Here is a 25761-nt window from a genome sequence, read left to right as displayed (position 1 = left end):
GGACCGTAAAAATTATCACTTTAGAGAGGTTATATCGATCATTATATGGGACTGAGACGTTTTATCACTATAGAAAGGTTATCACTTTAGAGAGTATTAATTTAAAGGGGTTCTAATTTACCATATAAAGATACAGGCAAGCACATTATCTTAGTTACGCTGTATTATCCAATGGTACTTGTCAATTGTCATCTTTTATTGTAGGCAGAGTTTTGGATAGTGTGACTATTGAGATTTGATTGTTTTTAGTGTAAAAAAGCCTCAGACAAGGGAACTCAGTTGTATAACAGTTCTTGCACCGCAGCCAATGTTTGGCGGATCCGAGTTTAAGTTCTGTTTACTCCTCATGGTGATCTTGGCTGTGCGTTTGTATAAATGGGACTGGGAAGCCTGTCTGTAATTGTCCGACTTTAATATACATATTTTTTGCGCCAAGTTGACCATTGTAAAATTTAAATTCAATAGGTGAGAGTTGAGACATCTGCCTTGAACCCATCTTGAAATAAATTCTGCTGTGAGCATGATGTAGAATTGTCGTAACTACTTTACCTTTAGTGAAAGTGAACCTAACCTCATGAAGGTTCATTCTCATGTGTGTATGATGAAGGCACATTTGCAAGAAGTTTTTTTGTTTTTTTTTTTGGCAAGGGAGCTTGGACCCTGTATAAAGGGAGATAATTCCTGCTAAAGATCAGAAGAAGAGAGCTTTTCATAAATGGAAACAAATGATTCTCTGCAGACACCACATGATGGCCATTGAATTATTGGCAATAGAAAGATAGCTGAAATTTCTATGAATAAGCATAGACAGTGTTTTATGTACTACTTTGCAATGAATGCAAAGATTAGTTCATTTGACTGAGTCTGTGAGGGAAGGTCTTTGATGTGATGTGTGATCAACTCACTTTTTGAGGGTGACTAATGAATAGTCACAGTTGTATTAATACTCCCCTAGCATGTAAGGACTAGCACTAGAACAGGACTACTTATTGGAGTATCAAACTTTTGTTCAGCAGCTCAGCACTTAAGAATCTAGCAGCTGCTATGTCTATGTGCTTATTACACTTGAATGGAATGCAATCTAGGGAACTGATATAACAACCCAACAACCTCTAACGAATTCAAGAGTTGGCCTGTCATTACTAAACTAACTGTTTCTGAGCTGCATCCTAACTAACTTGCTGTTGCATTGATACTCAAACACTGCTAACTTGAGTATTTATTAGGGTTCTAAACATTATGTATTACTCTACATCCTTAAGGCCACCCCCACTCACGCGAGGGAAGTAGGATTACCAGTTATCTATCAGCATGCCTACCGATAGTTTCTATTCTTACACTATGTTAGCCAGACTCAGCTAAAAGTGTTCAAACTGGATACGTGTCCGGATGTTGGACGCCGCAATATTTGAAAATTTTAGATATTTTTTGCTAAAATAAGTGTTAAAGCGTCCATACTCATTTTCGAGTATCGAGTGTCCGATACGGGTACTCGAAGTAAAATAAAGAGTTGGGATAACTTACGACTTACAGATCATTCTGTTATTGTCGTCGGCATGTCAGTGCTTGAAATATATGTGTGGCACTAGGATCGTCTGTATTTCATGCTCATGTGGTGTTTCAAATAGACATTGTAGGGTATCTGATGTAAGTATTGGCATGCACAAGCTGAGTAATGAACCATTGTTTTGCTGTTGTGCAAAGCTTGGGAACCCTTTGATTTGAAAAAATTACTGGGGAAGGTGATACCTTTAAGCAAGTTGCACATTATACCAGGCACATGAATTATGGCAAGACTCAAATATCCAGAACAAACACTTATAGTCTTATACAACTCATCTCATTACAAACATAGCACAAGACACATTTGGTTTTACATACATCTATCCGATCACTTGACTTGAAAAACACCATCCTTGAGGCCACTTATTACTATTTTACAATGGCAAGGATGAACAACACAGGAAACAATCAGAAAGACAACATGGCATTTGAGACTTAGTGTAGTTTGTTCTTCTGTAGGACCGTAACATCCAGATTTGTCTGGTAAGTTCTAAGCAGAGCTTCACCACACCATCCATGGCCATCATCGACAGTTGGCATCCTAACTTCCATGAAAGGATTCACTGGAGTTTGAGCGCCGGGCATAACCACTCCTGCTAAGACTCTCAGAACATTAGAAGCATCAATATCCATGCATACAGTAATCTCTGGATTGCCTTTTGGAGCTGGAGGTATCCCAGTGATTTTGAAGTAGCCCAGCATATGGTTCTTTTCTACTACTTTCTCATCACCTTCATAAACAACAATCAATGCCTCTGGTTGGTTATCATGAACAGTTGTGAAGACAAGCTCTTTCCTTACTGGCATTGCGGTGTTTTTAAGTATGATTGGTACAAAGCAATTTCCATCAGCTCGAACTCCAATGTTCAATGGTGTAGCTTGAATGGTCAAGAGGTCCAAACTGCCAAATGGATCGCTGATCCCTGAAGCCACTGCTCCTTCCAATGCTGCTCCACAAACGGCTGCTTCCAATGTGTTAATTCCATCATATAGTTCCTGTCTTTTGCACACCCCCTTGACAAGATTTGTCACCTTGGGAATATTCGAACAGCCTCCAACAAGTATTACATCATTGAGATTTCCAACCTCCACTTTGGCATCATTCAAACATTGTATAACAAGCTTCTCACAATGTTCAAATATTGCCCGGTTCACTTCCTCGAATTCTGTCCTGTCAACAACCTTACATATCTTTGTCCCATTTCCCAAGTCGACATCAATTTGAACATTTTCCTCATAAGACAGCTTATGTATGGCATCCTGTGTCGCAACGCGAAGAAGCCCCATTATCTTTATCTCATTGATGCCGCGACTTGAAATAAGACTATCGAAGTCAGGTAAGAGGTGATGCATCAGATTCTGAAGTAAATCTTCACCCCCAATAGTGGCTCCTGCTAAGGCTTTTATTTGTGACACCCCACCTGCTGTCGCAGTCACGGCAACATCAGTATACCCAGCACCCATATTGAAAATAAGAGCGATCTTTTCACTTCCGCTACCCATGTTCTCATGTACATTAACTTGCTGCTCTTGTGCATACAACAACGCAACGGCAGTTGGTTCAGGCATTAACCTCAGAACATGAAGGCCTGCCATAGCACATGCTCGCTCAATCCGGGTGATTTGAAACCGACTAAATGACACTGGAATTGTCAGAACAATATTCCTGACAGGACGTTTGAGCTGAACTTCAGCCATGGCTCTTAATTCAACCAAAAATATTGCAAGAACTTCTTCCGGAGTAGTAGACCTCCACATATGATTGACCAAGGCAGCAATAAACGGTCTAACACCTATATCCAAAGTCTGTACCAAAAAGGGGAGGTTCTTGCTTGCATGGACAACAGGGTCTGTGTCAACTCTACCAATCAAGCGCTTCATGTTAAAGATAGCAGCCCCAGATAACACTTCATACTCATGAGAAAGCTGATTATTAACTCCACCTGTAGGAGTCTCATCCTTGAAGGTGACGTATGATCTCATCATCTTCTGATTCCTTGTATTCTTGAGGAGCTCGACCTGAGAACCATTCCAAAATGCAACACTACATTGAGAAGTACCAATGTCAACACCAATTGCAATTTCCGGAAAGGGTGAGGAAGACTTTTCCTCTGCAGTTGTTTCGCTGTCAGATGCCACAGTATAAGCTTGTTCAGCCATGCCTACAAGTTGAATAGTTACACAAGGTTAATAGCACTTTCAAGTTTCACCAAACAGATAACTAACAGTATTGAAAAGCTGAAACAGAGGAAATTAAAAAGCAGCAACAAATTACACAGTACAAAATTAAGAAGACTCTTATAGTAATTGTCCCAACATGTCAATATCGCTTATCTCCAAAACTCCTAATAAACAAGTTAAGTTTACATGGCTCCGAGATCCAAACCACGATTCGTCACAATCAAATAAATCCTAAAGTTTACAACTGAATATCTTTTCCCCTTCAAGTTCATGTAATCAATTTACTAAATTTTACTAGTAAGTTTTATACCAACCAGAACTCCGAGACTTTTACAAACACCGCCTAAAAGCGATAATGTCATCCTAACAGAAGAAGCATATCACAATTCTCTGTTAAGCAAAAACTAGTGAGTGCTTGGCATCAACAATAAAATCTCCCTATTTTCGCAAAATCCGATACTAATAAGACTAACTATTAGCAAAAGCTCATGCTCGCCCCCTTCTCTAGTCCTCAGACAAAGTCATGAGTTCGAATCATCACTCCGCTCCAACACTCCCCAACTAAATCAATACTTTAAAGTACTATGTAAACTACCAGAAACAAAATAAAACATAGAAACCTACAAAAAAACAAATTGGCACCTGGGCAACAGAAATAAATAACAGAGACACTGAAGCAGGAATTATGTCAAACATGTGCAAGACATAAGAAGTTATCAACCATGCAATGACTTGCTAGTAAAATGGAACGTAGCGTTGCATATCAACTTGTTAATAAAATGTAACAACTAAACAGATAACATATGTACAGGATGAGAAGGTAAAGCTAAGAAGAAAGAACACTTACTTGCAGCGCAGAGAGAGAGAGAGAGAGAGATTGATACGGATAGAGAGAGAAAGATGGAACACAAGTATGTTTAGAGATGGATGAAGTGATGAAGAGGTTGGTAAAGCTGACTAAAAGAAAACAGAGTCGGTGTTGCTCATGTTCTAGACCTTGCCAGAGACTCTAGAATTTGCATGCTTCGTTTACTTTATCTTATTTAAGTCTAGAATTTTTCAAATCTTTTCATCACTTAAATTTTTTATATGACTGACCTTAAACTCACAAAAGAATTTTGTAATATTAATAAATTAATTTAATATTTTTTGAAAGTTAATTTTATAATAGTTTTTATATTATACATCGGTATATAAACAATTTATATTCTTTTCTATGTATAAATATTTTCTAATATTAATATGTAATAATATATTTATTGAATAATTTTAAACCATATTTTCTATTTTTTAGGATCTTCATTTATAAGGGAAAAATATGTAATATCATTAATTTCGGAGTTAATTACATATCGCACCCCCTAACTATCATCCAAAAACGATATTGTACCCATACTTTGAAAAACTCAACTCGCACCCCTTAACTTTACTATTCAAGCCTAAGATGCACCCCCTGCCGTTAACTTCCGTTAACTTACATTTCGGGCTTGAATAGTAAAGATAAGAGGTGCGAGTTGAATTTCTCAAAATATTGGTACAATATCATTTTTGAATGATAGTTAGAGGGTGCGATATGCAATTACCTCATAATTTCGCGCAATGAAAACGGGGTGCGGATCTTTCCCTCAGTGCGGTTCCGGGATCGGAACCCAACACTGATCAAACCGTCCTTTTTCTTAGTTACTCCTGTATTTTCGCGTTGCTTAGTTCAAAAATTAGGTTAGGGTGGTACTCTGAGACCAATTTTCACATATTAGATTTAATTCAAAAATTTTGAAATTTGATCATGAATTTAGAATTTTTGATCGAATTTAGACTTAAATTTAGAAATTTTGAATTGGACCTGGTTTGATTGGTGTTACACCACTACTTGAACTTGAACTTAGGTTTGGATATCACTGACATATTCAAAATTATTTTAATTCGTATCAAACTCAAAAGTCTTAATTTCTTGATTATAACATCATGAAAAGACTTAGATCAGAAAACGGAGAAGTTAAGCGACCCAAAAAAAATGTAATTTTTAGTTCAAAGATCTAAATAATAAAATGTTATAGTCAGTACCTATAATTTAATTTTTCCGTTTATATCAATGAGTGTATTCAATTAGGATTTTAATAATAATAATTTATAAATGTTAGTGGATTGAATTTTATTTTGATTTTATGCAAAATCTTGATTGAATGTGTAGAATTGATGATGAATTTATAAAATTTAAACTCAAGTGTTTCAAAATCTCATGAATTATGATAAGATTTTAAAAATCATAATATATAGTGAACAATACCATAAATTCATCATTTCATGAAATTCAAACAAATCCATCGACATTTGAATAACATCAAATTTTTATGAATTGTAAATAATCTTAATTTATAACTATTAGATTTTTAAGTATAATTTAAAATCTAGATCGCATATTATCATTTTATAAAATGAATCAAATTTATAATTAAAAAATTCAAAATTTTGATACATTTTTTAAATTTAAGGTAAATATCCTTAAATTTCTAAGTTCAAAAAATCTCAATTGAATGCCCTCAATTTTTATCATCTTTATTTTCAATTTTTGCTATGTACACATGCTTTTACTGTGAAAATTCATCAAGTCAAATGTAAAATATGGCAAAAACAATTCAAACATGCAAAAAGTTAAGAAATTGTATAAATACACGCTCATTTCACAAAATGAGCTTAAAGAAAACATAATCACAAATCACACATCATCATATATCATACACTTGCTTTCCTGTGAACTTAACATCAATTGGGCTCACATTTTTACCAATGTTCCTCATGTTCTGGTTAGCCCCAAGACGGCCCGGGTTCACTTTCTCAGGGTAGACACCATCCTTTGGGTGCAAATATTGGACCTCACCACTTGGAAACACCCTGTAGAACTGGTACTTAATCTTGTACTTGGACCTCAATCTAGTCCCAAGGGCCAGACACTGTTCTTTCCGGGCCAGTTTCAACAAGTTTGGGCCTTCTCTCATGATGGCAGCTCCCCCAGTTGGCATTTCAAATATTTGCTCCTTTGGTGATTCCCATGTTATGACATAGAATTCTTCCACTTGGGCTTTTCGTAAAAGCCCACCAGTGCTCCCGCCAAAAATTGGTGAGGGGGTGTTTGGGTCTAGCTGCGGTGGAGTAAAGCCCGCTGGGGCTTTTTTGGGCTCCACCGCAGGCTCCGCTGTCTGGCCCTCGGCCCGGATGGCGGTTCTTGAGGGCGAGACAGCGGACTTGAGTGGCTTGGTGAAGGAAATGAGGGTGGAATTTTTCCATGATGAGTTGGGGGTGGTGAGAGCTGGGGTGAATAGAGAGGCTTGAGTTGCCATGGCCATTTTGAGAGAGTTTTGTGCAAGTTCTTTTTCTGTGTGTGAAGTTGTGTTATGTATTGTGGGCTGATTGTTTTGTGGTAGTGTTTTTTTATTGAAATTGAGTTGAGTGGTGGAGGGAAATGTGAAATATAGATAAGATTTTGGACCAATTAGAATGTGTTATTTGATTGCCAACTCTTACCCACAATTTCACCTTATCTGCTGGGTGTCCACATGTTTATTTGATTTTAATTTTATTGCCTTTTCCTTTACCATGTACTCTATTTAACATATATAGATAATACTCTTGAAAAGAATTGATCCAGCACATGTAAAATATAATTGGGGAAGAATTCGAATAGAAAGTCAGTGCGTAGTCCTTTTATTATTAACGAGAAAATAAATCTGCCAATTATTTATAAATTATGTATCGATATTTTTACATGCATGATATATGTAAGTATGTTATAAATTTGTAAGGTATATAAGCTTGCATTGCCAAAAAAGAAATCTCCAATTATCGAAAAAAATTAAATAAATCCTAATTCGCTAGATAAACCTGATTAGTTCCGTCTCTTTATTTCTACAAACATGAGAGCAACTCCAATAGCTTAGCTATTTGGAATCTTAAACCAAAATATGAAGAATATGGGAAAATAATCCACTCCAACAGTATCCTAGTGATTTCCTAAATCACTAAGACCCTTTAGTCATGCCTTATCTTTAATTAACCTCTCTCTTCTCCTAAGTCTTATTTTATAATAAATTTTGAAAATAAACATGTTCTCTCTCTTCACCTATTGTAATAATAGTAATCTTTAATAATAAAATAGTATATAAGTAATGAATATAAGGAATATTGTCTATTCTTAAGTCACAAAGATCCAATATTGTATATTATATTTATGAAATGTGTTAAGATGCTATTGAAGTTGCTCTAACATATTTAAGTTTTAAGAAGAGTTTTGCGCATAGATTTAAATTTTTGATTCCTAAATGTCCATACTCAATCACGTTTCAATTGGTTTCAAACAAAAAATAATTAATTAACTCTATACTGAATTGTATACTGAGTCTAGAGCACAAGGATACAGAAACTGAAATATAAGTTAGCAAAGAAACATCAACAACAAATCAGAGTGGCGCAGCGGAAGCGTGGTGGGCCCATAACCCACAGGTCCCAGGATCGAAACCTGGCTCTGATATACGTCTTTTTAGTTTTCCCAAACTATGCACAGTATCTAACAGTTTGCCTAGCATACTTTTTTGCAGACACTGCATAAGCAGCTCATGTAGTTATGTGTAGTGGACTTCTGACTTTCTTACAACCCCTGAAATTTCTTGAAGGCGATTCTCAAGGACACTAGAAAGCATATGACAAAAAGGGTCTAATTATACTTCCAATAGAATATCGATTTAAAATTTTCATGTATAATGAGAAAAAGATCAAAAAACAAAATCTTATGCACTCAGCACTACCAAAGGGCAAAGTATAAAAATGTAAAGGCTAAAGGGAGGGAAAGCTTTATTTACTTTGAATATTCTGTCATACTAAAGTTCGCAAGTCCATTCTTGTTTGAAATGCTTACACTTAAAACCCCTATTTTTTTTTGAATTCTGTAATTGCATTTCAATTTTCAAATAGATCTTTACTGCACCTACAAGCTCATACATGATACTATACATGCATTGCTCTTTCAAACTTGCTTCAAAGCTTCTGAATGCCTTAAAACAACTTTTAAACATGTAGACAGTAGACTGTGTATGCATATATGTTTTAATTAGGTTTCGCATTTCTTGCGGGATTTCGGTATTTTGTGAAAATATTCAGGGGTAGTTATCAGTGGAGCTATCTTCTTTGTCCACTGTTTCGGAAAATTTATTCGCTACTTCCATTAACTAAAACCAGTGGCCATTCTTGTAGACTTGTCTGCTCCAGAAGTCATTTACACGTTACTGTTGTTTGCTTTGTTGATTCTTTGCTCTTTAAAGTTTCAACTTTTTGTTGCCTTTTATGTTTTTGTCCATGCATTAGCATTTGGGATACTTTCTCTTTATCACAATTTTAGGTAGTTCCAGACAGTGTTTAACTGATAAAGATTAGTTTGGTCAATTTGTGCCCATCTTGTAACTTCTTTTTTCTTTTTTTATATAATCCGGTGTCCGGGTCAGCTTTCGCGCACCTCGACTAATCTGGAGAACTGCGAACTGCTAGCACAACTAGCACTCGCACCATTTTGTAACTTTATTCTATCTTCACAGAGGTTTCTGTCATCCTGAAATGTGATGATTTCAACAGTAGTCTTTTCTAATAAATCTCTGTACCCCCTTAATCCCTTTCAAACTTATTACTATCAAATATTGTGTGAATTTTAGGTATTGCAGGCAAGAAAACTTGAAAATTTTATGTTGTCCAGTGGAACATAAATGTCCAAACTTAGTAAAACCCGATTTTAATTTACAAGTTACAACTTACAAGCATGATGCAACTACTTTAATTTTTGTAGTGATTGCTCTGCGAAGAATGATAGAAAGGGGGCTGTACAATAACAGTTTCATAATCAGAATGAGCTAAATGACTAATAATAAGGTACTGCATCGAGTAACTGGACTGCAAATGCTTTAAGAGGTTCTCTGCAGACTACATAGAAATATTCGTTTATAAATTTTGATAAGAAATAAATCATTTTTAAATTTTGATTGTAAATTGATTGTTGCTTAAAATCATAATTTATTCGAATTAGTTATGTAGGAAAAATAAATTAGTACTATTCAAACAAATAATTTTTATAGTTAGAATAACTTATGTTGTAACATTGGTTCCTGTCAGTTTGGTGCACGGTCCGTGGTGAATCACGAATTCCAAATCCCTGATTGATTCGTATATATTTTTTGGCATATCATTTTTTTTCAAAATCTTTCCTTTCTTTTTTAAAAGACTCGAAAATATCAAAATATATTTTTTTCTATTTCAATGAATATTTGAACTAAGCGATAATATCATTTCTCAACTTGAACATTAATAATATTATCTTTGAAGTATATCAGCACAAATATAACTTGGTAATCGAACACAAAGAAAAATAGCGAGTTGAACCCGGATGTTTCTGGACAACAAAGGATACTTGTGCTATCCAATTGTGTTCAGTCAGATAAATTTTAATAGCTCCATTTTATAATTATAAACATAAAACATCCCTTTCTATGCAAAAATTTCGATATCGTGTTGCACTAATTAACTGGCCGGATATTCTTGATTCGTTCTTGAATTGGCCTAAAACTCACCAATCAAACCACCAAAATACATACATATACATCCTCCTGTTACCTGTATGCACATTATTTCCCCCATGACTCCATTATTTGATTCTTGTCCAATTCTTAATTGGCTTACATTGGATTCTGTATGTAGATCTTTATGAATATACAGAACTCAGTAGTTGAAAAAGAGTTACCACATAATGGGGTTCTCAAATGATGCTACTAGTTCACAAAGATCACATCTTTCTCAGGATTCTCACACTGACAACGTTGCACTTTCAGGCAAGTGTTTGTGTTTTTGTTTGTGCTGTAACTTATAATGTGACTTCTTGATTATGGGTTCTCTAGAATGTTATTCTCATTAGTCATATGATAAGTTGGTTGGTATCGATTTTTCGGGTTTCGATAACTAGAACTGGGATTTAACAGAGTGAATGTATCAGTTTGGTTTGGTGACATTGATCCATTATGTTCCACAAGGGTATAGAACATGCAAGTTCATTTTTTTTTATTTTTTTTATAATTGAGGTTCAACAATTGTATTTTAATTTTTAATCTAGTTTAGTTGGTTGTCTGCGGGAATTTACCAAATTTCATTGGTTTGATTCTTCTTAGCTTGTGTACTTTGTTATTCATATGAAATTTCAGATAAGAGCGTATTTGTGCATGCTAATTAGGGTAGGGTATGATAGGCATGATATGGTAATTTAGCTGATTATTAATGAGTTTGCCTAGCGGCATTTTTTTATAATAACAAACTTATATTACAGGTGATAATTGAATTAGGTTCGGGAACTAGTAACTTTTTTTACTTGTTGTGTGTGAATACTGTGTTTAAGTTTGTTCTTTCTGTTTTATAATCAAGCTGATAAGGTCATTGTTATGATGTTCCTCGGAATTAAGCTGGTGGTGTAAGAAACAACGGTGGGGGGGTGGGGGAGCAAATTTTATGTTTAAAAGTGTCTTAAAATCCAGAAAAATAATATGAGGAGAAATTCCCCTGCAAGCTTTCTCGCGCCTACTCAATTTTTAACATATGTAGTGCTAGCTAGGTAAGGGTTAGGATTAAAGTACATATTGAAACATATATTCTATGCAATATGGATACAGAAAATGTTTATCTTTCATGTTCGTTAGGAAGAAACATGCTTTTTCCTGCTGTCATCATATTATTAGGATATTTTTTTCATAGCGCTGCCACTCAAGTCAGAGCTTCTTAACAAGCAGCTATCTTGAACTTATTTGTTATGGCTCAACTTGAATACATGCAAATTGAGCTCGAACAAAAATTGTCTGTATAGCTCAACAATCAACCTTCAATATCTATCAGCTTTTGCAGACAGCCTTATATATGCTCAGCTAAGGCTTAAACCCTCAACCTGGAAAATTGTGTTCTACTTAGTTGGTTGAAGGATTTTAAGATTATCATGCATTAGTGAATCATCTGTCATAGGAATTATTGTCTTCTATACATATGTAAACAGCGTTGACATACGTGTACACCAGGGTTTCTTTTGGAGGACCCAGAAATTCGAAACATCTTTTTTCAATCTTCATATAGTAAAGTTTAGGCAGCAGGGATGATTTCTGCTATCAATTGGTGCAGGTTCAATTGCCCTCTAAAGTTTTCCCCCCGACTTTTACTCACCTGCCTATACATTTACCAAACATCTTTTTTAAGTTTTGGAGTGCCCTGGAAGAATATTCTGGATTGGCCGCTGCATATATACTTTTTTCTACTGGAACTGCAAAATTGCATTATACTGGCCAACATAATTCTTCTAGAATGTTCATTAATGATGATAACCATTTATATGTTCCCCTTCCGAGGAAATAAACATATGTTGGAAAATTCGTTAGGGACAAGTTAAAGTTAGCTTATATCTACCTTATCTCTTGTTACACGCATCCACTCTGTACATTATTGATAAGTGTCTTGAATATATATATGCTTTCATAAATGTTCTTTGGTAATTCCTGCTGATAGATCTGCTACTTTTTGCAGGAGTTCATGAGAAGCATCAGCAGGATTTGGAAAATTTGACGCTTATAACGCAACCTTTCAAAACACTGAAGTTTTTTATTTTAGCTATTATTCAGTATCTCAAGAGAGTAGTCCAATATCTGTTCGGACATAGGGCTTGGCTAATGCTCTTAAGTGTTTTCTTAGTGCTAGGTTGGTTACTGCTCAAGAACATTAATGGTCCTCATGAAAAGGTACTTCAGATTTAATATGTCGGCACCTTATGTTTTGGTAAATTAACTCCAAACATAGACCAAATTATTAATTTATGTGCTGGAACAAGCATGAAAACTTGCTTTCGATGAAGCAGAGTTTCACCAATGTAAAATTCTTAACTCTTGCATCAATGAGGTATTTGTCTTTATATAGGACGATTTCTCTTTCTGGGAAAAAAAATTTCTTACTGTCTTGAAATGTTATATCCTAATATCCATCTAATAAACATAAGCTGATTCTTTGTGTTCAAACTCTATGTAGCATTTTGAGGAGTTGTTACGGTATCTAGAGTTTGGATTGTGGTGGGTGGCCCTTGGTGTTGCATCATCCATCGGTCTTGGTAAGAAAATCCATGCAACATGCTTTCTATTGACAATAATTTTACATGTTGCCATTGCTTAAGAATTTCCTTGATCTCCTCTCAGAAATTGTCCCTAATAAAAAGGAAAACGGCTTGGCTAATCTATGCTCACGCACACTGTTAAACCAATCTTACACTTGGTATTAAACACGTCCATATCACACTAATACAAGTATAAAACTTTTAATATTAATTTTAACTCTAAAGATATAACATTTGTTTTTGTCATTACTGAATAGAATCATGCAATTAATGGTGTTTATTATGCGTGTAATTGATGTTGTTTATCATGTGTTAGAGGCACAGGTTAACCAAACCCAATGCAAAATATGTAAATGCGGAAAACATAGGTCGATAAGGATTCTTAGGGAAATGTGCAAGAAATGCTACTGCCACAATTGTCTAATACATCAATCTTGTGTTTGGTTGGATGATCGAATTTGGAAGGAATGGAATGAAAATTGACTTAAATTATTGATAATTGTTCAAAAATTCCATTCCTTCCCCCAATCCAGTCGTTACACTCGTTACACCCTGAACTAGAGGTTAAACCTTCAATTTGAGAGGGAATGCTCCATTATCTCCTATACCCATTTCTTATCAAATTTCATTATAATAATTTTGCACTCACTCACTTTTTTCTCAAATCTTCCCTCCTACTATTATTCAATTTTTTCATTATTCAATTCATTCTAGTCCTTTTTCCCCAGTCAAACACGACATAAGGGTTAGGTGATATTTTTGGACTAAAACAATGCTTTTTCAATAGGTAATGTAGGCCAATGTTCATTGTAAAGTTGGGATGTGTACATTTTAATTGTATATATCATACTTAAAGTTCTGTGATGGGAGTCTGATGTCAATTTTATGCTTGGTGCAGGATCCGGCCTGCATACTTTTGTCTTATATTTAGGTCCTCATATTGCCTTTTTCACAATAAAGGCAATGAAGTGCGGCCGAGTTGACATTAAAAGTGCTCCATATGATACTATCCAACTGAAAAGAGCGCCTTCATGGCTTGGAAAAGATTGCCCAGACTTTGGTCCTCCTGTTTTCACATCTTCACATGGCTCGAAGGTTCCACTGAGCAGTATACTGCCAAAGGTCCAGGTAGAGGCTATTTTGTGGGGTTTCGGAACTGCCCTAGGAGAGCTACCTCCATACTTTATTTCAAGAGCAGGTACTGCTCAGTGAGCACTAATCATTTGTTTCGTGGGGGGTTAATGGAATAAAATTTGTAGTTTTAGATGGATAGATGTTTAGAATATGTCCATTCTGGAACCAGGGACACCAATGGTACTGTTTTCATGTAAGTATATCAAAAAAGAATATTCATTTGATTGTGGACGCTGAAAATTAGTTAAATGCTCAAAGAGTTATGGACATCCATAACTTCACAAAAGTGGGAGGTAGCAAGTAATGAACTTGCCACATTCAGTTGTTTGTCATGTTTAGGCCTGGATGGTTTTATATTAGTATCATGTAATTCCAAGTCTGGACAATATATAATAACACATAATGATTGGTAGAGCTTCGGAACATGATAATTTTTTACAATCTGTTGTTTATAAATTGTGGTCAGTTGGTGTTTCGTGTTTATATAGTGCTTGCATTTGGCTTCTGTTCTATTATATGTTTTTTCTTATTCTCCAGTACTTAAACGTGAAAAATTCATTTGTATGCAGCAAGCTTATCGGGTGAGAAAATGAATTTGGAAGAACTGGATACCTCCTTGTCAAAAGATGAAGGGCGTATAGCTACACTATTGAATAAATTTAAGCGCTGGTTCCTGTCGCATGCACAATATTTAAACTTCTTTACCATTCTATTGCTTGCTTCGGTTAGTCTAATCTTACTTGTTCCCCATTTGATTGTGCAGCCTTTGTATTATTACTAGTTTATATCCCGTGTGATGCACGGGTAAATATTTGAAATTGTTTATCTTATTAAAAATATTATAATATAACAATAAAATTTATATTAGAAAAGTATATGTAATTAAAATAGGAATATATTTGCTCCAATAATATAAATGTTCAATTTTAATATTTTTATTGGCCGGATTCTAAACTTAGACCTCTAGTAGTAAGTTTAATATTAACTATATATATATATATATATTAATTTATACTAAATAAAAATTGAAAGACCAAAAACCCAAAAAACACAGGACCAATGAACTTTTTATGTTTTGGCTTCAGTTGTATATTAGTGTAGATTTATTCAAAGTGAACTGCATAGTACTTTGATTATCTTCAGAGCTCTGCCTCAGTATATGCACACTCTTTTAATTTAACTTTAAATAGTAAGCTTCGAAATGATTAAGAATTTTACAGGTGCCAAATCCTCTGTTTGACCTTGCTGGCATAATGTGTGGACAATTTGGTATCCCCTTCTGGGAGTTTTTTCTCGCCACAATGATTGGAAAAGCAATCGTCAAAACACACATCCAGGTTTGTGAAGGTCTTCCAAATATATGTTATATCAGCCGTTAATTTGGTTAATGTTGGTTATATCATAAATGCTACTTTTCATAACGGCTATGCAAAGGGAGATTTCATGGGATGTTCTGTTTCATGTTCCTCTCTGTAGAGTTAGTCTATCTCTGTCAATAAAAATTAGCATGGGCTCGTTTTAGTTTATGATTTTGTGAATAACATTTGTCGACAGACGGTGTTCATCATAATAGTCTGCAACAATCAACTGCTGAACTGGATAGAGAACGAATTGATTTGGGTCCTTAGCCATATACCTGGTTTTGATTCGATTCTACCTGATCTTGTCACCAAACTGCATGCAATGAAAGAAATGTACATGAAACCACCAGCTCCAGCGACCACAAATAGTAAGGTATTCCTGGTTATGCAATGATTATATTTTAGAATGCTACTTAATTCACTGAGGCTAAGTGTTATGCTAAGATTATGATATACTCCCATACCCTTCTCAGGTGAACAGTTGGGATCTTTCATTTGCTTTAATTTGGAATGCTGTTGTGTGGATGATGCTCATTAACTTTCTTGTTAAAATTGTCACTTCAACTGCACAAAGATATCTCAAGAAGCAGCAGGAAGAAGAGTTGGCCACGTCGAACAACACTGCTGATCATTAGTCTAGATAGAGCTGCTAAGTAAGTTGCCTTTTAGTTTTTACTTGGTAGTTGTAGTTAGAAAGTTGTGTGACCTCAGCATTCACGAATCATGTTCAAAGCCTATTACAGTGTTTCTCAGGAATCAAATTACATTAAAATCTTGTAAAGAAAGCGCACATATGTTGCTTTTGAAATTAACGTGCAAGTATGAGGAAACATAAATGTTTGGAAACAAATTTGCATGTCATTGTTAACTTGTATCTAGACATAGGGAAACAAGGATTACTATTATTTTTTGGCAATGCAAGGCAAGCAGATTGATCCTCTTATCTTGCTTTAACTTCTGCGCTTCATCTGACTTCTGGTTCCGTGGTGAATGAACCGCATCAAGAGCATTTTATGTTGATCCCAGTGGACTCATGTTTGGTTATAATGTTTGCGACGCGAATATATATTGTAGAATACCCAAGTCATCAACATATCATAACTAAACATGATCTGCTGGTAGCTGCCAGCCTGCCATGATACATGGGATGAGGATCCCCTAAATCTTATTTCTGTACTGCCTGAGACAACAAACTCAAACTCAGATCATATAAACTAGATTGAGGCAAATAAAGTCTCCTGTTTGGATAATACTGTATTCATTAGCGATCAGACTTGGAGCCAACTAGTATCAGTTAGCATAATACCATAGCATTTTGATATTTCTGACTTGTCGATCATTAAATAAAGATTCTAAAACAATTCTGTTACAATCAACATAATAGTCCTTAAGCTTGATTATGACTTCATAAGTACTTATTATACCAAGGTGCCTTGCCCCCTTATCCGCCCTGTCAACATCCAGAACCACCACCTCCACCGCCACCACAACCTCCCCCTCCACATCCACCGCAACCTCCACCTCCTCCGCAAGCTGCACAGCCGCCAGCACCTTGTGCATGGCCACAATGATGGCTAGATGCTGCATTACCATCGCTAGCTGGTATGGTTTCAAGAACAAACATATCTCCATCCGTAGCCCCACCCGGAACCGCCCTGCTACTCCCCTTACTCTTGCTCTTCTTGTTGCCACCACCACTGCAGAGACAACTGAACAATATATAAACAACGGCAAAGAGTATGAACACAGACCCACATATAATAATCAAGCCCAAGGATACTTCCATTGCTAATTTACAAAACTACAACACCACCTGATAAACAATACCAGAGGATTTTCGGGTAAGAGTAAGTGATTGAGTCAGAATATTTCTCTTAAATTGTATTTCTATGGCACTGCACAGCGCACACACCATCTTCTGCCATTTATAGACCATTTATTCGTGGTTTCTACTTTAGTTCAGTTTTACCAGATTAGAAATTTTTGTCGTGTAGTTTTGTTTAATTCGTGAACAGATTGAGTGTGTACATGACTGCAACTCACATTTCCAATTTCCTGAAATCTTCAAGTTGTGATTAAGGGTAATAAAGCTAGCAATACTAGTTATAGAATGTTCAGGAGTTTTTTTTAACATAAGTGGTATTACGTTTGCGCAGGAAACTGCAGGGGTACTGATTCTACGCATAAGAAATTCCAAGCAACTTCTGAACATCATCTGCAGTATAATTTATGAGGGTGTTCGCCCCCATTATCAGAATATTCATTATTAATGCCCATAATATCATGATCCGAGAAAATGTCCCCGAATACCATTTATTAACGCTACATTGTGCAGCGTTTTGAATATTTATCAAAAACACTACATCATTTGACGTTTGTTAGGGATAAAAGAACAAAACACTATACCGTATAGCGTTTCGTTAAGATTAAAAGAACAAAACACTACACGATCAACTATATCAAGTTGATTTATACATATATTCTTCCGGTAAGTGTGAAGTTTGTGAATTTTCATGTAGATGTTTAAGGCTTCTGGAACCAGGGCTTTTATGTTCCTGAGAAAATTATGCTTCTCTTTTCTAGCAAAATTGTAAGAAAGACGATATACAAATCTGCTGGAATTTGCTTAAATGTTCAATTCTTCTTTCATCTACGTGTTGTGTAATTAGCTCTGTTTGTCACCAGAAATTAATTAGTATGTGGCGTCAACACCTTTATAAATGTATCCCTGCTGAAACGAGGCTTACATGCTATTCTCTTTGTAATTCACTAATGTCTAGTTCGGTTGGGTTGAATGAAAACGAATGGCATAAAATGAAATCTTAACTATAAAATAGTTAATGATTTCATTCCCTTCATCTTGACTGAAACTCAAACCCTCTGCTTGTGAAGGAATGCTCTGTTCCCTATCATTATATTTTTTTTATCAAATTTCATCATAGAAAATTTGCATCTCCTCATAATTTTTCATGTATTCCCTTCTCCCTCATATTATTTTCTTTTGTTTTCGTCTCATTTCATTCCATTACATCCATTCACCCCATCTAAACGCAACATTGGCCCTCGTACTACTGAAACTATTATACAACATAGATCGAGCTGCTACATAGTTGCATTTTATTATTACTTAATCTATTGTTGTAAAAATGAGAATTCAAAACTAATTGGTCAAACACCAATTCAGGATTTATTGAAGTTGTTTTTGATAAATCAGATGATTTTAAACAAATCGGTATATAAATAATAAATATTGTTTAAAAATTCATCAGGAATGATATGAATTTTTCAATAGATCATGATTTTTACCATATTGGCAGCATCTAGTATTTAGTTCGGATAGTAAGGATCTCATAATTCTATCGCAGAGCAAACCGAACTAAAATATTGCTCTCCATTTTCAACTTGTGCACTTTATATACTTTCTGGTAACCAGGTCGCTGAGGCTCATCAACTGAGACACAATGGCTGCTGTAAAACTTGTGTTAGGTCATCAAACTTGTGCTTAAAAGTTAAAAGTAGCTGATTAGAAATGAAATCTTATCCGGTACCGAAAGTTGCTAAATTTAACCTTTTTAAATGCAAATTTATGTAGATTAACGCGTAAAATGCAACTAGAAAATCTAGTTCGATATTCATGACCTCATTGAACATTATCATCGAGATTATAAATAAACGAATTTACGTTGAAGTTTACCTTAAAGCACAAAGGCACGCTTCATTTAGTGGGAAGAATTCGCTTGACTTGTATTTTTCCTGCAAAAAAGCTGTTAGTAATGCAAAAGCCATCATTACAATGACCAAGTTAATATACATTTGGATAATACTAGAGTTTCCCTACTTTACTAAGTTTAAGTTAAAAGAAGTTCCATATAAGTGAAAGTAATTATTAATATATGAATTTAGATATAGTTATATATTGATAATCTATAATTTCTTAGATGTAACAATAATTAATTAACATTAAATTATCTTCTAAATAATAAATCAAAATTTAAAAATTAAAATAAGTTAAGATTGTCAACTTCTCAAATTCATAAAAATTTAGTTTAAAATTTTTACTCAGAAAATCTAAGTAAGTTTATTCTAATCTGAAAATTAAAATATTTTATAAATCTATTAGACGATCAATACAAAGGATAAAATAATCTGATTCAGGACAAAAGAATTCCACACACACGTTCTCTAGTCTTTACCATGCACCAGCAGCCCTTTACAGTAGAGCAGGGCTGATTGATGGTCCATATTGGAATGCAAGTACAGAAAAAGCGTTACAACGTCATTACTTTCTTTAACTATGATAAATTGGCATACAAGGAAAAACACATGATTAATTAGTGCCTTCACGTAAACATCACGGCTCACGAGATATGTGGAGAATAGTAGATAGAAAATCCTAAATACACCAAGTCACACATCAATATTTTAAGTTTAATTAATTAAGCTCTCAAGAATTTAAACCTATTATTTATTGATCAAATACAAATCTTAAACACATATCAACATAAATCAGTTTTCAATGACATCACTCGGAGTCTAGCCCGATCTTACTCGATCAATCTTGAGTTTGTTATAGTCTCGTTAAAGCTCCGGATAAAACAACTTCAGACAAGAAGGTCAAGAGTCAATACATGGTCACACCCGCTATGCTAGATAGTAGATATTCCCTTCATCCTAATTTAAATGAGCCTTTTGCTCATTTCACACATATTAAGGAGTATTAAATGATCCTTACTTTTTTTCTACCCATATTTATTGGGTTGACTTTCAATTGTATTAGCCAAATGCTACATTAGAAATGATAAATAAGAAAGGGCAAGTATGAAAAATTGTTGATAAATATGCATTGAAAAGAGAGAGGGTCAAGTATTTTGGGATAAATATTTTTCCCAAAAAACTCATCTAATTTGAGATGGAGGGAGTAGCATCTAGACCTGGTTTGGATTTATTTTCGCGACTTACAAACCTCCTCATCCTATTGATTCCTCTTGAAATATTGATTTATATTTTAGAATGTATTTATTATACTAAAGCTACTCTGTTTATTATATATAAAAAAATATTTTAAAATATTGTTCACTTCAACTTTTAATATTACACAGTTCATTATATTTGATCAGTAATTATAAATATAAATTTTGTATAAACATCTGATTTTCTGATGTACATAATTTTCTTAATAATGGATAAGTCGTAATTTAAAACGGCACAATTTTAATCTCATTTGGATGTAGTTTAAAACGTGTGATCCACTAATATTTATGGGATTACAAAGTCATGCATAAAGAAGTAGTTGCCGAATTTAATTTTTCTGTACATAGTTCATGCCACCCCAAATCGTGTTCATCTTTATCTATGTTATCCATTTACAGGCTTCATTAAAATATGAAAGTTAGTCAATTCGGTTGACCAATTACCGTCGTCTCAATCTTCTTAAACAACACGATACCCATGGTTCCATATTTCTAACTACTAAACTTTAGCACTTTGTTTGTACGAGCAACGAAAAGTCCTGACTCTGAATAGTGTCAATTTTTCTAACTTCACGGACTTGGTGCTATATATGTGCTTGTGTGACGACCGAAGACTGTCTAATTATTAACGGAGACAGCCATATTCTTATACTTATAACCTTTTTTGTGCTGCTGGAAATGTAATAACCATAAAGTTACAGGGTTTTCACTCACCCCTTTGTCACAAAATCAATAATATTTAAAATATTAGATTCGAGAAATATTGTTTCAAATATTGTTTTATATATTATATCATTTAGTGTTTATAATTTAAATAGTACATCATGTAATGTTTTAAAAAAAATGCGCAAATAAGAACGTCCATAGGATACTATTACACCAGATGATTTAACGTTTTGAACTAAAGTTATCTTATCCAGCGTTTTAAAAACACAAATAAACTCATATAAAAATATCAATAATATTGTGAACTCAAGTTATTTCATATAGTGTTTCGAAACCCAAGCAAAATAAATTCATATGAAACCCTAAATTTTAATTATGAGTTGTTATAATTTTAAAAAACCTAAATTTTAATGAAAATTGTTATATTTCTGTGTGCTTGGATGATTGGTACGAATGAAAATGGAATAAATTTTTTATTATAATTTAATTAGACATTTAATAATTTCATTCGCTCAACCGTTGCACTCCTATCATCATTAATTATTAATTAGAGTATTATAAACTGAACTCAAATATGAAAATATACTAATTTTCTTAAATTAAACATGGCTGAAAAAATATATTAAATTTACTAGACTTGTTTTCCGCTTAGATTAGTCTCCGGCCCCATAATTCAATAATATTTCTAATTTTTGAAAATTGTAGTGAGTACGTTCACAAGTATAAAATGAGTCTTTATTGTTAAAATTATAAAAGAAATTTTTGAATAGTATTTGATCACGTTTTAAAAACCCTTTTCAGGAATAAAATGACTACTAAATGACTTAAATATATAAAATATTAATTTTTGAAATAAACAATACAATAAATAGGAAACATTTTCAGGTCAATTCCTAATATTGATTTTTTTTTTATTTTAAAGATAACCCCTTCATCAACCCAGAAAAACCAAACACGAGTGTTTACAAATGAAACAGAGGTTCTCGAAAGCCTAAACTGAATTCAATGCAGTAGATCGATAATACCGAATTAATTACACCACTTACCAGTCTAAAATCTAAATATATCTAGATAAGTACATGCACGGATATCAACATATCAGATCTTTATCTGAAATTAATCAACACCTAAATGTAAATCAAATAGTAATCCGATAAATATGACTATTTATTACAGAATTTAATGACGAGTTTTTTATGAATGGTGAATTGAATTTGTTAGCTTGTGCTAATTGTACACAAGTGAAAATAGAACATCGAATCATCGATTCATATTATTTGACTTCAAAAACTTGGAGCTCCCACAATCAAATTTGCTACCTTCCATCCATTTTCATACTTGTAACTGCAACATGCCTCACTATTGACCGTCGACTCTTCCGATACATACGTGAGCATCTTAGTCAACGTAGATAATATAAAATGCATAAACACACACTCACACGTGTAAAAACACTAGTGGTGCTCACCTGTGGGACCCACCCAGATGTACAACCTTTCATACTACGTACGAAATACGGACATACAAATATCCTCCTGCTTGCCTATAAAATGCACTTGCATTAGCATCAAACTCTTCACTCTTGTCTCAAGTTTAGTTGAGTAAATTGAGAATAAGTTTAAACTACTGTCTTGTTGTAATAACACAGATAGACTTGCAAATATATTTCATTTACAATGGCCGGAGGAGGCATGGTGGCCTCTAGCGGAGGCACCGAATTCGAGGCGAAAATCACCCCCATAGTCATCATTTCGTGTATCATGGCAGCTACCGGAGGACTCATGTTCGGTTATGATGTTGGTGTATCAGGTATGACCTCTTTCACCTATTCCGTTTAAACGTCGTTTCTCTGACAGATAATTGTTCATCGTCCTGCTCGTAATTAACGAGGGCTATAAAATAATTAGTGTTACACTATTTTACTTGTTACCGTTTATGAAATTTGTTACAATATCATGCATGATAAATAATATTTACATGCAGGCGGTGTAACATCGATGGATGACTTCTTGAAGAAGTTCTTTCCGGTGGTATACCGGAAAACACAAGCAGATGATGACAGTAACTACTGCAAATACGACAACCAAGGTCTCCAGCTATTCACATCATCATTATACTTGGCTGGTTTAACGGCAACTTTCTTTGCTTCTTATACAACAAGAAGACTCGGCCGGAGATTCACTATGTTGATTGCCGGAATATTTTTCATTATTGGAGTTGTTCTTAATACGGCTGCTCAGGACCTTGCCATGCTTATTGCTGGTAGAATTTTACTTGGCTGTGGCGTTGGTTTTGCTAACCAGGTACTCACTGTCAACATATAAGCACGTTATTTGAATTTTATACTTATTTGGTGATGAAATATTTCATTAAGTCAAAAAGTATCATCATGTGGGGATTTTATTAGTAATAATCAAATAGACTAAAGGGTACAAAAGTCTTGATTGGTGGCTCATTATATTCTGGGGGAATATATTAGGTGGGATATTTTTTAGATTTTAAAAAATGTATGCTTTATTTCTTTTTAATATCGAAACATTAAAAATTTGGTAGATGATCCGTGATTTATGCTGATATCTGTGATTGCCTGATTTATTTACATTTATATACAGGCTGTGCCATTGTTCTTATCAGAGATAGCACCCACCAGAATCAGAGGAGGACTAAACATATTGTTCCAGCTCAACGTTACGATTGGAATTCTTTTTGCCAATATTGTTAATTACTTCACTGCTAAGTAAGTTCATCAAAACTTATACACAAATTAGTCATTGATGCATTAGTCATAAAAGTATGATGTATTCTCAACAAAACAGAACACAATATTTGACTTGTTTAACCCAAGAATTAAAAGTGTGGCCTAATTATCTTCAAAAGTCCAGCATTTTTGGTTTTATTAGGAAAATACTTACAGTAGTTTGTTGTAATTTTGAACAAAAATTACAGAATAGATGGCTGGGGCTGGAGACTATCTTTGGGACTTGCTGGGATTCCTGCACTACTTTTAACAGTTGGTGCTCTGCTAGTTGTCGACACTCCCAACAGTCTTATTGAGCGTGGAAAGTTGGCGGAAGGCAAAGAAGTTCTCAGAAAAATCCGCGGCACTGACAAAATCGAGCCAGAGTTTTTAGAGCTTGTGGAGGCCAGCCGTATAGCTAAAGAAGTTAAACATCCCTTCAGAAACCTCCTCATGCGAAGAAATCGGCCACAGCTTGTCATAGCAATTGCATTACAGGTAATCAACAGGTTTTTTTAATTAAATATTAATCACTTAATTTGAAGATATGATTTATCAACTGATTTGTGATATTTTTGTTGATAGATTTTCCAACAATGCACGGGGATAAATGCAATTATGTTCTATGCACCGGTGCTGTTTAGTACATTGGGATTCAAGGATAACGCGTCGCTCTACTCTGCTGTGATCACAGGAGCTGTTAATGTGTTGTCTACTGTTGTATCAATCTATGTAGTTGACAAATTAGGCCGTCGCATACTCTTACTTGAAGCTGGAGTTCAAATGTTCCTCGCGCAGATAATAATAGCAATTGTACTCGGAATCAAGGTTACAGATCATTCGGACAATTTAGGCACTGCTTATGCAGTTATAGTTGTGGTGATGATTTGCACATTCGTATCTGCCTTTGCTTGGTCATGGGGACCTTTGGGATGGCTAATTCCGAGTGAGACATTTCCTCTTGAGACGCGATCAGCTGGACAGAGCGTCACAGTTTGTGTGAACTTGCTCTTCACTTTTGTCATAGCACAAGCGTTTCTCTCAATGCTTTGCCATTTTAAGTATGGCATTTTCTTGTTTTTCTCTGGTTGGGTTTTGATAATGTCCATCTTTGTGGTATTTTTGGTACCCGAGACAAAGAATGTACCGATTGAAGAGATGACAGATAGAGTGTGGAAGCAACATTGGTTCTGGAAGAGATTCATGGAGGACGAAACTGATGATGGTTTTAAGAAAAATGGTCATGCAAAAGTGTTTGATCCGGTTGCTCAGCTGTAGAGAAAAGATCAATGTTGTTTAAGATAATATATGTACAACAATAGTCTCATTCATCTCAAAAAAAAACTGTTCTTATTATGTAATATAAATATTATTCAGAAACGTCATGTTCAGTTCTTATATCGACATAAAGCAGCCTTTCAAAATTTTATCATCGCTAAATTTAATTAACATAAATTAAAATGATAATTAGTTTAAGGAATTAAAGAAATTTTAGAATTGATCGGTTTCCAAATGACCTGGCAACACATTTTATTGATACTGTCATTGTTAGTTATTATAATGATACAATTGAGATACCCGATAATATTGATACATGACCCTAACTTTAATAATTATTTCTTTGAGATTTAAACCAAATTTCAAAACAGTGTCATATATATACATGATGTGGACCCTATAATTAATTTTTCCGGAAAGACATCTTTAGAATTTGTACGGGCAAGGCAGTGCTCCCTTTTTGCAAAAAAAAATATACTTATATAGACATACATTCTTGTACGGACCGTAGTTATGCTTGTTTTCCGTTCTTGTAATGATCATTTAAATGACATAGATTCAGTAAGTACTAAACAAATACCTTAATATCACCAACATAATAAGGTGAGTTTGCTCGAGTGGAGTCCTTGAGATCTGAATGCAATGGTCCTAGTTCTCGCGTTATAATTTTAACTCAATTTGCAATTTCGGTGACATTAGTAAAAACAT

At 34.5% G+C, this 25761-nt stretch overlaps 4 protein-coding genes and 1 non-coding gene across 5 annotated transcripts; 3 read left to right on the top strand and 2 right to left on the bottom strand.

The window, feature by feature from the left end:
- Positions 1-1826: 1826 nt before the first annotated feature.
- Positions 1827-4736, bottom strand: LOC108200462 (heat shock 70 kDa protein 8). The gene is made up of 2 exons (XM_017368621.2): positions 4592-4736; positions 1827-3725 (listed from the first exon to the last, which is right to left on the bottom strand). Exon 2 carries the CDS (start codon positions 3721-3723, stop codon positions 1999-2001), a length of 1725 nt encoding a protein of 574 aa, XP_017224110.1. The 5' UTR covers positions 3724-3725; positions 4592-4736; the 3' UTR covers positions 1827-1998.
- Positions 4737-6387: 1651 nt separating this feature from the next.
- On the bottom strand, positions 6388-7169 carry LOC108200480 (photosystem I reaction center subunit II, chloroplastic). The gene has a single exon (XM_017368648.2). The coding sequence runs from the start codon at positions 7086-7088 to the stop codon at positions 6471-6473; it is 618 nt and encodes a 205-aa protein (XP_017224137.1). The 5' UTR covers positions 7089-7169; the 3' UTR covers positions 6388-6470.
- A 1028-nt stretch (positions 7170-8197) lies between these two features.
- Positions 8198-8269, top strand: TRNAM-CAU (transfer RNA methionine (anticodon CAU)). Its single transcript has one exon. It is a non-coding gene; the product is annotated as a tRNA-Met (tRNA).
- A 2021-nt stretch (positions 8270-10290) lies between these two features.
- On the top strand, positions 10291-16055 carry LOC108200923 (vacuole membrane protein KMS1). Its single transcript, XM_017369196.2, has 8 exons — positions 10291-10607; positions 12331-12542; positions 12826-12904; positions 13806-14105; positions 14611-14765; positions 15262-15378; positions 15596-15775; positions 15876-16055. The coding sequence occupies exons 1-8, from the start codon at positions 10526-10528 to the stop codon at positions 16035-16037; spliced, it is 1287 nt and encodes a 428-aa protein (XP_017224685.1). The 5' UTR covers positions 10291-10525; the 3' UTR covers positions 16038-16055.
- A 6542-nt stretch (positions 16056-22597) lies between these two features.
- LOC108200563 (sugar transport protein 13-like) lies at positions 22598-25160 on the top strand. The gene is made up of 5 exons (XM_017368762.2): positions 22598-22847; positions 23022-23341; positions 23651-23775; positions 23985-24273; positions 24361-25160. The coding sequence occupies exons 1-5, from the start codon at positions 22715-22717 to the stop codon at positions 25051-25053; spliced, it is 1560 nt and encodes a 519-aa protein (XP_017224251.1). The 5' UTR covers positions 22598-22714; the 3' UTR covers positions 25054-25160.
- Positions 25161-25761: the final 601 nt, after the last annotated feature.

This window comes from Daucus carota, chromosome 9 (assembly GCF_001625215.2).
Source record: "Daucus carota subsp. sativus chromosome 9, DH1 v3.0, whole genome shotgun sequence".
Classification (NCBI taxonomy): Eukaryota; Viridiplantae; Streptophyta; class Magnoliopsida; order Apiales; family Apiaceae; genus Daucus; species Daucus carota.
Note: the sequence above shows the minus strand (reverse complement) of the source record. Positions and strands in the feature narration are given on the sequence as shown.